Raw genomic sequence first — 14,080 nt, 5'->3', positions numbered from 1 at the left:
TTTGTGTCGTGTTCATGTCATGTTTGTGTCGTGTTCATGACGTGTTCATGTCATGTTTGTGTCGTGTTCATGTCGTGTTCATGTCATGTTTGTGTCGTGTTCATGTCGTGTTCATGTCGTGTTCATAACGTGTTCATGTCGTGTTTGTGTCGTGTTCATGTCATGTTTGTGTCGTGTTCATGTCGTGTTCATGTCATGTTTGTGTCGTGTACATAACGTATTCATGTCATGTTTGTGTCGTGTTCATGACGTGTTCATGTCATGTTTGTGTCGTGTTCATGTCGTGATCATGTCATGTTTGTGTCGTGTTCATGTCGTGTTCATGTCATGTTTGTGTCGTGTTCATGTCTTGTTCATGTTGTGTTCATGTCGTGTTCATGACATGTTCATGTCATGTTTGTGTCGTGTTCATGACGTGTTCATGTTGTGTTCATGTCGTGTTCATGTTGTGTTCATGTCGTGTTCATAACGTGTTCATGTCATGTTTGTGTCGTGTTCATGTCGTGTTCATGTCATGTTTGTGTCGTGTACATAACGTATTCATGTCATGTTTGTGTCGTGTTCATGTCGTGATCATGTCATGTTTGTGTCGTGTTCATGTCGTGTTCATGTCATGTTTGTGTCGTGTTCATGTCTTGTTCATGTTGTGTTCATGTCGTGTTCATGACATGTTCATGTCATGTTTGTGTCGTGTTCATGACGTGTTCATGTCGTGTTCATGTCGTGTTCATGTCGTGTTCATAACGTGTTCATGTCATGTTTGTGTCGTGTTCATGACGTGTTCATGTCATGTTTGTGTCGTGTTCATGTCGTGTTCATGTCATGTTTGTGTCGTGTTCATGTCTTGTTCATGTTGTGTTCATGTCGTGTTCATGACATGTTCATGTCATGTTTGTGTCGTGTTCATGACGTGTTCATGTTGTGTTCATGTCGTGTTCATAACGTGTTCATGTCATGTTTGTGTCGTGTTCATAACGTTTTCATGTCGTGTTCATAACGTGTTCATGACATGTTCATGACGTGTTCATGACGTGTTCGTGTCTCCGCCTGCAGCCTTCTTGTGTCCCGGCGCTCTCCGGTACCGGGCCTGTCTGCCGGCCTGCACGTCTCAGTCGTGCCCCAACCACGACTTCGACTCGGACCCGGACCAGTGCTCGGGCCTGACGGAGGGCTGCGAGTGTCCCGAGGGGACGCTCCTCCACCGGCCGTACTCCGCCCTCTGCATCTCGCCGGACAAGTGCGGTAAGACGACGGTTTACCAATCTGGTTTCAGGGAAGCTGGAGAACACCATGGAGATGTTTTGGGGGCGGCAACTAATGAACTCAAGGGACCAAATTTGGAAGGTGGAGGAGTGGCCTGTCGCCCTAAAGCATACTCTTTATTTTTATTTTTTTACATTACATACAAAGTCAATGCAAAGACCCAAAATTAATTTACGTATTTCGCGAAAGCCGTCCATCAGCATCGAGTTTCTCCTCCTTCATCATCACAAAACCTCATATCAGTACAGAAAATGTGTATAAATGTGTGTATAAACCATACGTTACAAACAATAACCACAGTGCTGGTTTTACACATGTACGATGTTATTCTGAGTGTTGACGGAGCAGCTACAATGTTAGCAAAAAAGTGGTTTGCTTGTCGTAACAAAGCATGAAATCTGACTTTTTATGAATCTACATCATTATGTAGTTATTTCGGCGTCCTTTAAACACGGTGGACCCAGTTTTGGTTCTAGACTTTTTTTTTTTTTTCCCTGTGTTTGAGTCGTCATAGGAACCCCAAATTAATTCCAATACTTGTGTTTATTGTATGTATTTGTTCAGCAAAGTCTTGGAAAAAAATGTATATCTGCAAAAAATCACTTTTAAAGGACATTTTGATATTTTGAACTATGAACATGCAGCACAATATGAGCAAGATTTCCCAAAAATGCCTCCTCGAACAGCCCACATACTAATAACACACCTTTTTGGAAAGAAAGAACCTAAAGAATCAGAATCTGCAAAAAAAAACATAGTAGAACACAACATTTGGGTGTTCAAAGGAGTTTCAGTCAAAAAACTGTTGTTCGGTTCAAAAATGGAGTTTACGTAAATACTTAAACTTAACGGTTACTTTAATTATGTTTCACACCAGATGTCTCTTCTCACAAGGGTTGTGGTATTGTAGCAATTTAAATGAAGTTAAACAACGATGTGGTTCCGGAGATAACATGTTGTTGTTTTTTGTCTGATAATAGGCGCAGGGGAATTTTCGCACCCTGTTTTTAAAGGGTTAGAAAACAAATGTGTTTATCGCAATTAAATCACAGCAGAACTGTCACCTTTGGGTTGTTTTTGTACCGTGGGCTCATCGTGTGTGTTGTGTGGTGTGTGTTGTGTGGTGTGTGGTGTGTGGTGTGTGTTGGCAGCCTGCACCGACAGCGCCGGCGTTCCCCGTGCACACGGCGAGGTGTGGACGGCCTCCAAGGACGCCTGCTGCATGTACCGCTGCGACAACGACTCCATCGCTCCCGTGGAGTACGACTGCTCCAGCGCGGCGGCGCCGGTGTGCCGGCGAGCCGCGGAGGTGCTCATCAGCCTGGCCGAGGACGCCGGCTGCTGCCCGCAGAGAGTCTGCGGTGAGGCCACGAGCTTCAGGCTAACGTCTTCCAGAGAGCCGCAGGAAATCTGAGGCTCATTTTGTCTTGTATGTTTATTGTGTGCAGTGTGTAACCAGAGCCTGTGTGACTTGACCCCTCCTGGGTGTAAATACGGGGAGAAGCTGGTGTCGTACTACAGACAGGACTCCTGCTGCCCGGACTACGTGTGTGGTGAGTTTCCTCTCATCGATAAACTCTTCTCTTTATTGAGGGATGCACTCATGTTTACCGTCAACATCTGGATCCAATGGATGCAACACAGATGATTTGTGTCTTTCCGTTTCCTCACTGTCGGGGAGAGTTTCATCTTTTTATTATTTATAATATCAAATTCAGAAACGGTGCCTTTAAAAACAAACCACAAGGATCCCAACTAGACAATATATTAAATACAATTATAATGTATTTATATCTCATGTGTTTAAAAATGAAAAGCGATGGTTCCGGCTAACAGAAACCTCCTGTTTCACATTAACGCCCCGAAGTCAAAGCCACAACTTGTTTTTACATTTTATTCGATATATATATGATTTCTAAGGTGTTAGTTAGTGATCTTGAGAGGCTTTGTCGGACAGAGCCAGGCTAGCTGTTTCCAGTCTTTATGCTAAGCTCATACAGATATGAAAGTGGTATATTTTCACAAGTACCTCGACTAAGATAGATAAATAACTATATAGCAGAACCTCATAAGGCAGTCAGCCTTCTCTGTTGGAGGAGCAGAGCAATGGAACTGAAAGTACAACACAATTTTAAGGTTTTTAATAAAGGTATGTATCTATGTATGTATCTGTAGATGTATTCTCTTTTTATTACATTTTATTGTATATATATATAAATAAAAAAATTACCTCCTGTGGACAAGTGTTGGAAATTAGCGTTTTGCTTTATACACTTAATACAGTGCATCTGTTTTTTGTGCATATATGTATATTATGAATTCTAATGACACTGTGATATCCTCATCAAATGAAGTCATAAAGTCATTTCCCTGAAACTTTGAACTATTTCTTCGATGTTTCTGTTTTTCAGAGTGTGATCCTGAACTCTGCGAGTCGGACGTTCCCGCCTGCAGAGACGACCAGACTCTGATCGCCACCAGAGCCGACGGCAGCTGCTGCCTCGCCCACATCTGCAGTCAGTAACGTTCGACTGCCGGTGAATCATCAGCAGGTTAACGTGAAGCCGCCGGTGTAAACGGAGTGTGTGTTTCTACCGCAGTGTGTTCTTCCTGTCCGGAGACGCCTCCTCTGTGCCAGGACGGCGAAGTGCTGACGGTGGACCCCAACACCACGGACCGCTGCTGCCCCGCCTACCAATGTGGTCAGAGGACACACACACACACACACGACTCCTCTGGTTGTATAGAAGTATATGCTTCATGTGTTAAAGCTGCATTCTCTCTCCTGACCACCAGGGGGGCGACTCCTCTGGTTGTATAGAAGTCTATGCTTCATGTGTTAAAGCTGCATTCTCTCTCCTGACCACCAGGGTGTGACTCCTCTGGTTGTATAGAAGTCTCTATAAATGACTCTACTTCTTTCTTGATTTATTTCCTCAATCTCTACTTTTAAGTCTTCTTCAATCCAGCATGATGTTCATTTACTGAATTATGGTCCTTTTGGAGTCAAATTAGTTCGGGGCCATGTTGGTTTCTTTGCAACCGATGGTAGTGACCTGTCAATCACCTTGTAGCCCCGCCCTAAAGCATCCTCTGCTTTATGGTCTGTTTGACTTTAAGACATGAATCATCGGCTTCACTCTGCAGAACCGGAGGTTTGCTGCCTGGTTTGGTATTAATATCATTTCATCACATTGTGTGTGTGTGTGTGTGTGTGTGTGTGTGTGTGTGTGTGTGTGTGTGTGTGTGTGTGTGTGTGTGTGTGTGTGCAGTGTGTGAGCCCTACAGGTGTCCTCTGCTTGTGTGTCCTGTCTGGATGTCGGTGGCGTCCGTGTCCAGTCCCAGCCGCTGCTGTCCGAACCAGACATGCGGTGCGACTCATGAAATGATCTTTAAGCCGAAGCACAGCTGAGGTGTGAAGATGATGACCATTCATGTTTTGTGTGATTTCAGAGTGTTCCTGCGAAAAGATCGCCTCCCCAAAATGTGGCCTGGTACGTCATGGATATAACTCACTCTGTCAATGGCTTTGATTTATGTATTCTCTCTCTCTCTCTGGTTTTTGGTACTTTAAAGGCAGAATAATGTTTTTTCTTGTTTTTTTTTTGTCCGCCATTTTGGTAGCTTCATCTTGGATGGTTCTCTTGGTTCTCTGTGTGTTTTCCGTGTGTTCTCTAAGTGTCCCCGGTTCGGTTCTCCTTGTGTTCCTCAGGGAGAAGCCGCCCAGCTGGACCGGTTCTTCCCGTCCGACCCGCAGAACCAGTGCGCCTGTAAAAGATACAAGTGTGGTGAGTTCCTGCGGCAGCGACTGCAAATTCTCTCTCAACAAACAATCACATGAAGTTTATTTGAACTGGATTCATATTTCCAAAACAATGAACATTGATTCACAATTAAAATGGATAAACACACAAATACATATTGGGGTTAATACAGGCTTACATCACATAGGGAGAGTAGAAGAAGTTGAAATAAACAAGGAAATTCAAACCCTGTGTTCTCTGTGACCTCTGACCCTGGCTGTGTGTGTGTGTGTGTTCAGTGCGCGAGGCGGTGTGTGTGTTCGGCGAGCGCGGCGTGCTGCGTCCGGGTCAGACTCTGGTGGAGAACATCGACAACGGCGTGTGTCACAGCCGGCAGTGCAGCCGCAGCCTGGACCCCACGAGCGGCTTCCACCTGCTGCGCACCAAGAGCATCAACTGCTCCGCCCACTGCCAACCAGTAGGACCACACACACACACACACACACACACACACACACACACACACACACACACACACACACACACACACACACACACACACACTAACCAGACTTGGACAACAAAGTCTGAAAAAAACTTCTGTCTCTACTAAATTTAGAGAAAGATCCTATTCTGCTCATGGATTAACTCAAATGTATTCAAATAATTTATTTATTTATTTCAGAACCAGATCTACGTTCCTCCGAAGGACCAGACGACGTGCTGCGGTGTTTGTAAGAATATCTCCTGCCTCTACGAACACGAGAACGGGACGACGGTTCTCTACAAGGTAGGAAATGACCACCAGGGGGCGACTGCTCTGGTTGTATAGAAGTCTATGCTTCATGTGTTAAAGCTGCATTCTCTCTCCTGATCACCAGGGGGTGACTCCTCTGGTTGTATAGAAGTCTATGCTTCATGTCTTAAAGCTGCATTCTCTCTCCTGACCACCAGGGGGCGACTCCTCTGGTTGTATAGAAGTATATTCTTCATGTGTTAAAGCTGCATTCTCTCTCCTGACCACCAGGGGGCGACTCCTCTGGTTGTATAGAAGTATATTCTTCATGTGTTAAAGCTGCATTCTCTCTCCTGACCACCAGGGGGTGACTCCTCTAGTTGTATAGAAGTACATGCTTCATGTCTTAAAGTTGCATTTTCTCTCCTGACCACCAGGGGGCGACTCCTCTGGTTGTATAGAAGTCTATGCTTCATGTGTTAAAGCTGCATTCTCTCTCCTGACCACCAGGGGGCGACTCCTCTGGTTGTATAGAAGTGTATTCTTCATGTGTTAAAGCTGCATTCTCTCTCCTGACCACCAGGGGGCGACTCCTCTGGTTGTATAGAAGTCTATATAAATGACTCTACTTCTCTTGATGTATTCCCTCAGTAAACATTGTAAACATGAGTTTATGTCTCAATCTCTAGTTTCAAGTCTTCTTCAATACAGCATGATGTTCATTTAGTACATTATGGTCATTTAGAGTCAAACAGACCATAAAGCAGGGGACGCTTTAGGGCGGGGCTGCAAGGTGATTGACAGGTCTCTACAAGAGACGGGGGGCGTCTCTTCGTCACTCCTCCTTAGCTCAAATATGGTCACTTCCTGTTCACTCGTCTGCTAAAAGCAGTCCTGTAGTAGTAGTCGTAATAGTAGTAATAGTAGTAGTAGTAGTAGTAGTAGTCGTAATAGTTGTTGTAGTAGTAGTAGTAGTAGTAGTAGTAGTAGTAGTAGTAGTAGTACGGTAGTACATCAGTTGATGCTGCCGGTGTGTTTTCAGCCGGGGAAGTCCTGGGTATCAAACTGTGTCAAGTTTGACTGCACAGATACTCGGTCGGGACCGACACTCATCTCCTACTCATACAGCTGCCCTCCATTCAACGAGACGGAGTGTATGAAGGTCAGCATGCCACACACACACACACACACACGTATAGATATAATACTTGCACAGCCATCGACCTTCTAAAGAAACAAACTCACGGGGGCTTCTCATGTTAAAGGAGACTCTCTTCATTTATCGCTCAACGTTTTCTGTCTTCTCTGCTCTCAGATCGGCGGAACCGTCGTAAGTTACATGGACGAATGCTGCAAGACGTGTGAGTACCTGATCTGAGCGCAGCGGCGCCGTAGTTAGAGTAGAGCTGCAGGCTGAAGAGCCGCTCAACATGCCTCCAACATGTTTGCCCTTCAGTATGTTATGTGTGCATCCCAGTTCTTCTGTTAAACTTGTCTGCTGTTTATTCCGATTAGAAAGATCCGTCAGCGTGCTTTTCAGTGAATTCAGTCACAAATGGCAACAGATAACTGCCAAATGATAGCAGTAGTTTAGTCACTGAAAAGCATCTGATCACATGCGAATGGGTTTGTGGTGTTTGTGCTGCAGCTTACCATCGTGTACCAATCCCACCAGGTACTGGATTCCCTCTGTTGCCCTTCCCCGTTAGCCCCCTGACTCCCACAGTTAACACAAACTGTGAACGAGGTACCCAAAAACAACAAGGCGTGTCTGTGCCATTGTTGATATTCAACAATGTACTCCCTCCAAAACCCCGCCAAAAAAAAGATAAACGATCAAACACACAGGAAGTCTGACTGCAACCAAACCTGCAGAACAGTCCTCTCAACTGCTGTCTCGTTTCAGGTCTCTGTGAAATGAAAAATCTGTAGACTTTTTTAAATCTATCCTGCAACATTATGATGCAGGTGTTGCATCCTCCACGCTTCACGGAGCCGTTAGCTCCTGAGGATTGCGTGTGAAGTTATTATCTTTAAAAAGACGTGATAATGGATAACGGTGGTTTTACACCTGAAAGGAGGCGGGGACACAATCTCTTCTGTAGGCCGAGAATGATGTCACACTTGAGAGGACAGTACCCCTGCCCCTCCCTGTGGATCACGTACATGTACACGACAGCTAAACTCTTTCCCCATTTAGCGCTCTGTCTGGGCAGTGCATTGTTGATTGCCAACAATGTACTGTTGGTAGTTGCCCAGTAGTCGGGCGTAGACGTCTGCATGTGTCGGTAGATGCTGGTGTGGGTTGGTGTCGGGGATCCTTTCACCCAACAAGCTGTGTGGGAAACTGAAGCTGCTACGTGAGGCATGGCACCATTATAGACTCATCAGTGCAAACACGGAAAGAATCATCTGGATATTCACTTAAAAAACACTCATATAATAGAGTGAAAACACTCTCCTGGATCCACATGTGGGCGATAAGAAACATCTCATTAGCGAGCTTAAAATGTGGCTGTTGAAATTCCTTTCTGAGTCCATGACTACACCAAGATTTCTGGCTTGATATGTCGTTTTTTTTCAACATTTACGATTGAGGTCGAGAGCAGATTTTTTTATCTTTTTCCTCCGTGGCTCAAAAAAAACACAAACTCAGTTTTGTCTTTGAGATTAAAGAAAACATCCAATTATTGATTTGTTCCATGCATTCACTCAGTGCTTGGTCCCCTGTTGATGTGGTTATGTAAATGTGTGTGTCATCTGCATAATTAATAACTTATTTTGTTTCTTTTCCCCACAATCTGAGCCAGTGAAAGCATGTCGATTTTAAACAGAAGAGGCCCCAGAATGGAGCCATGGGGAACTCCGCATGTCATATTTGTTTTCTCAAACATGAAATTAGATATAGAAACAAAGCTGTCCCAGTCCTTTTGGCTGAATTCAAACCAGTTTAATAGTCAGTCCAGTAATAAATTGTTGTTTACCTTGTCTAATGCAGCACTGAGCTTTAATGCTACTGTGACTGAATGTAATTAAAATCCGTAACAAGAGCCGTCTCTGGGCCGCGGTGGGATGGATGTTTGATATCGGCCCATAATTCTTCACGAGTGACTAGCGACATGTCTAGTTTTTTCTTTTTTAAGAGTTGGTAACTGTGGGAAGACATCTGAAGAATTATATTAAGAAGTATTATTGTGATATATTACTTAATCTAGAACAGCTGCATTCTGTGTGAAAGAGGAAACGGATCAAAAGTAATCAGGAGTAAAAAAACTGACCAGAAAAAGAAAGATTGCGAGCACTGACATCTTCCTGCCACACATAGCAGCTCCACGTTACTGCGCCCTGCTTTTGTCTTTTAGTGGCACAAAGGTTGACAGAGCATGTTTAAAAAAAACTGTCTTTTCGTTTCATTAATTTTATTTATATATCCACTTGTACTGATATTTGAAAATATTAGTTTGAAGTCCTTTTGTTAATGTGATAAAAGCATGAAGCATCTCATCAGCTCTTTTATATATATTTTATATTAATATTTTGGTTTCGTCTCGTTAGTGACGCTTCCTCCTCTGCTGCTTTCTAACGTTAAAGCTTTTATATGAAAAGTATGATTAGTATCCTTCATCTAACTCAGCTCGTGCATGACCTACAGCCTCTGTCCTTCCTGCCGTCTCCACATGCAACTTCTTTTATTTTGGGATTTCTCAACGTCAGCTTTGTTGCGACTGATTTGGTCTGTTGTCGCGTGAACAGGCAAAGAAGACGGGAAGTCGTGCCAGAAGGTGACGGTGAGGATGACGATCAGGAAGAACGACTGTCGCAGCAACAGGCCGGTACGTTCCGAGTCCGTCAATCAGTTACGAGCACAAAGACACAAAGAACAGTCTGAAGAGGTGGAACTACTTTCACCGGAGTGTAGACACACGGTTCTCTCGTACCTGTAGCCAGTGTTGGGGGTAACGAGTTACAAAGTAACGGATTACAGTAACGATATTACTTTTATAGGTAACGAAGTAAAGTAACGCATTACACTCAAAATATTGGTAACTACACTACTTTACTAGACCTCAGTAACGCGCTTTCCTGCGTTACCCAAGACATTTTTACCAGTCCGAAAAGTTCTCTTTTCGTGGCGCGCGAGTCACACGACACTTCCTGCATGAACAGTAGCAACAAGCTGCTAGCTAGCGCTGCTGCTACTGCCCGCGACCCCTCTGCCCAAGTCGGGTGTCGAGCCTGGTCCCGCTATCTTCGGTGGTTTTCGGGGAGCTAGCGGAAGTTAACGGAGAGCTAGCAGAAGTTAGCGGGGAAGTGACGGAGCGCTAGCAGGAGCCCCAGCCGGCTACAGCGGGGAGCTAACGGGGACTCTGACCGAAGGTAGTAGCGGCTCGTAACCCGACGTTTACGGTAGATTGTTCATGCAGGAAGTGTCGTGTGACTCGCGCGATTATTATTATTATTGGAAATTATATTAATTAATAATAATAAATTATTATTGAAAATGTATCTTTGCAGTTCATTTGGACATTTGCTTAAAAAAATGGAAAGTAAAGTAACTAGTAGTGAAGTTACTTTTCAAATGCAGTAACTAGTAAAGTAATCTAGTTACGATTTTCAGAAGTAACTAGTAACGTGTAACTAGTTACTTTTTCTGAGAAACTACCCCAACACTGCCCGTACCGACTCTCTCGTGTCCCGCAGGTGAACATCGTGTCGTGTGACGGGAAGTGTCCGTCCGCCAGCATCTACAACTACAACATCAACACGTACGCTCGCTTCTGCAAGTGCTGCCGGGAGACGGGGCTGCAGCGGCGCTCCGTGCAGCTCTACTGCAGCGGCAACGCCACCTGGGTCAGCTACAGCATCCAGGAGCCCACCGACTGCTCCTGCCAGTGGTCCTAGACACACACACACACACACACGCACACACACACACACACACACACACACACACACACACACGATCGGATCATCTAGAACCACAAAACAATAGAAGAAGAGGAGGAAGAAGAAACCTCAGCCATGTTGCTTTAGGAAGTTGGGAGAGTGGAATACTGAGCTCTGATTGGCCGGGCTGCATGAGCGACGCTCCTGCTGCTCCAGTTAGTCATTCTGCTGCCTCCGCTGGCAAGGAGGTGGTACTGCGTGGCACTGAAGGTGACCTTTGACCTCTGCTATCCAAAAGAGTCACAAAAAGACAAGCGTGGCCTTCTTATGACGACGCCACATGGAGAGTGTTTTTGTTATTTATGAGAATTTTGATTCATCAGAATCAAAACTAATTTAAATTAGAGATTTGTATGCTCGGTGTAATCGCCATATTCTTAATTTACATTTACTTTAACAGAGGAAAAACTCCACAGTCCTCTTTCTTTGCAAATATTCTTATATCATCCTTTTTAGTCGAAAATTCCCTCTTTGTCTATGTGCCGAGCCACGAAGGAGGGAGAGGGAATCTCATGCTAAAGACGCAGTAACTTTAGAAGATGCTTGATTTGTCAAAACCAGGCGGCAACCTCCTCTGTCTTAAAGCTGGAGTTTGAGTATAATAACTAATTAATGTCAAAATGATGGACAAACACCTTTATAGACACCGCTGCACCGCCACCTCCCTGTCAGCCTGCACAGGAACACACGTCCAGCAAAGGAAACACAAAGTGAGTTACCGGTTGTTTCTGAACGAGTTCCTATGTGCACGACTGAAAAGATTTAAAGATATGTATCATAAACGTATGAAAAAGAGGTCGCGATACAGACAATCAGGAAGCGAGCCCCGAGGAGCGAGAGCCAACGAGCTTCTGGACTCGCTTCAGTCCATCGTCATCGTCATGTTTGGAAATCTGAATTCCTCAAGTTGTGCCTTGTTTTTGTAAATAACTTTTAAAATGTTTTGCAATATCAGATTCTGAGATATTTCTCTTTTTAGAAAGATAATAAACTGTATATTCAGTGATGTGATTTATACTTAATATAATCAACGCTAGAGTGTATTAACCCATTTAAATCCAGCCGTACGCGGAGCACTTTATTTATTTATTGCAGTTTGATAGAGCACAAACGTTCTGATATTTATGGACGACAACGCAGAGCAAAGAGACGAATTCCACCCGACTGAACAGAATCCATCCTTTCAATTACACAATATATATATATATATATATATATATATATATATATATATATATATATATATATATATATATATATGTCTATGTATTTATATAGACATACATGTCTATATATAGACATGTATGTCTATATATAGACATACATGTCTATAAATAGACATATATGTCTATATATAGACATATATGTGTATATATATATATATATATATATATATATATATATATATATATATATATATTAGGAGAGCATGCGTTGTAGATACATGTTTCTCTCTGGAATAAATCCTTACTGTATTGGTTCACGTCACACAGAAGCACCTGTACCTGCACACTGCCACGAGGAGAGCATGTGTTGTACTGTCATGTTGCAGGATGTATACACATCTACAAAATGAATATTAATAAGAAAACACGATTCGCCTGGATAGTTGATTTAAAGAGGATTTGTATCATAAAAATGTACATTTGCATTTTCAATAAATATTTCCTGGAAAAATGTTGTTGGCGCTGTTTATTAGATAACATTAGATAAGTTTATTAGATAACATTAGATAGGTTTATTAGATAACATTAGATAGGTTTATTAGATAACATTAGATAAGTTTACTAGATAACATTAGATAGGTTTATTAGATAACATTAGATAAGTGTATTAGATAACATTAGATAAGTTTATTAGATAAGTTTATTAGATGACATTAGATAGGTTTATTAGATAAGTTTATTAGATTACATTAGATAGGTTTACTAGATAACATTAGACAGGTTTATTAGATAACATGCTTTAATATGACGTACAGGTTATGCACTTTGTTTTATATGGTTACTTTATTTAAAAAAACATGACAATCAGCTGTGAAAGCTGTACAATGTTAAACATTCCTGAATGCATTTAAGTATAAATAACAGTGCAGATTATTTTCTCAAATAAATCAGATGAAATTCTTAATTATTGATTTAAGATATTATGATTCATATTTTTCATTCTATGACAGAGATTATTTCAGACAATGTATACATATTAATTGAAGAGAGACTTTACTCTGAGTAGTAAAAAGAACAAGGAAAGTTTTGTGTTGTTTTTTTCGTTTAGCTCTCCCTCACAGAAGTTCTCATTTGGCTGCAACCTGCAGCCTCACCACTAGATGTCGCCAGAGCGCCCACTGCTCCTTTAAACTCCCGTCTCAGTCTGGGCTTTAAATGGCGACGCCCTGCTGCGTTAAACACGCCTCTTTGAGTGTAAATCTTTGTTCTGACTCTCGGTGCTTTTTTTAATTTCAGAGACTGAGTGTTCAGCATCAAATGAAGTGGGAATCCAGATGTGTGACGATGGCTAATGGGAGGATGTCAGAAGTGTAAATCTGCTCCTCCTCCTCTCGTGTGTCAGACTCCAGACTGGCTGGCTGGTCTGAACACATGAACACATGAACACATGAACACATGGCGTCTCACATGCTGCGGCCTGTTGGCATCGGCAGTCGGGGAAAACGATCCTGAGCCACGAACCCAGGAAACCCAGGGGTTCCTGTGAGCCCACACACACACACACACACACACACACACACACACACACACACACACACACACACACACACACACACACCAGGACACCAGCGAGGAGACAACTGAGCTCAGAGGGTGATGGACGCCCAGCAGGGAATATCATTACAATTAGAAAAAGTGAAATTTAAATTACAGCATGTCATACAACATCATTATCATCTCATAACACGTCATGAAGGTGATCATTAAAAACCGACAGTAAAGCAGGTCCAGTTTAGTTTATCATGAATATAACATAAAGAATGTCTTCTGTAATAACATCATCTGTCAAAAAGTCATTAAAGTATAATATGCTAAAAGAATGACATAAAAAGTCATACTATAGAAATAAAAAATGTAAAAGTCAAAGCATAGTATTTGATCAAAATGCAATAAAAAGGCAATAGACATGTAATTTAAAAATCATTTCAATAGTCAAAACATTTGTTATTAAAATGTTTTAAAAAATTATATCATTATTAATAAAAATAGTCAAAGTATCTTACCCTCTTGATCTCACAAAAAGGTCTGTGTGTAGAGCTCCTCTTATGGTGACCATGAATATTAAATAATAAACAGATACAACAGCGTGGTAGTTTACATTGAATGTGCTGTTACTCTGTTATGATGTTTATTATGGTCACATGACATCTATTGTTCATTCTAGT

The 14,080-nt window shown here is 42.5% G+C and overlaps 1 protein-coding gene across 1 annotated transcript in view; it reads left to right on the top strand.

Moving 5' to 3' along the window:
- The window catches only part of otog (otogelin), a gene marked incomplete at both ends in the record, with an annotated part of 64,935 nt that extends 54,291 nt beyond the window's left edge, over positions 1-10,644 (top strand). Inside the window, 14 exons of the mRNA XM_079230509.1 lie at positions 1,054-1,242; positions 2,415-2,624; positions 2,712-2,816; positions 3,675-3,779; positions 3,864-3,965; positions 4,536-4,634; positions 4,717-4,757; positions 4,976-5,051; positions 5,306-5,484; positions 5,692-5,796; positions 6,785-6,904; positions 7,058-7,103; positions 9,496-9,575; positions 10,444-10,644. Coding sequence (XP_079086635.1) covers positions 1,054-1,242; positions 2,415-2,624; positions 2,712-2,816; positions 3,675-3,779; positions 3,864-3,965; positions 4,536-4,634; positions 4,717-4,757; positions 4,976-5,051; positions 5,306-5,484; positions 5,692-5,796; positions 6,785-6,904; positions 7,058-7,103; positions 9,496-9,575; positions 10,444-10,644 — 1,658 coding nt within the window. The remainder of the gene's footprint in view (positions 1-1,053; positions 1,243-2,414; positions 2,625-2,711; positions 2,817-3,674; positions 3,780-3,863; positions 3,966-4,535; positions 4,635-4,716; positions 4,758-4,975; positions 5,052-5,305; positions 5,485-5,691; positions 5,797-6,784; positions 6,905-7,057; positions 7,104-9,495; positions 9,576-10,443) is intronic.
- Positions 10,645-14,080: the final 3,436 nt, after the last annotated feature.

This window comes from Taurulus bubalis, assembly GCF_910589615.1.
Source record: "Taurulus bubalis genome assembly, chromosome: 15".
Lineage (NCBI taxonomy): Eukaryota > Metazoa > Chordata > Actinopteri > Perciformes > Cottidae > Taurulus > Taurulus bubalis.
This window is presented reverse-complemented; position numbering and strand designations above follow the sequence as displayed.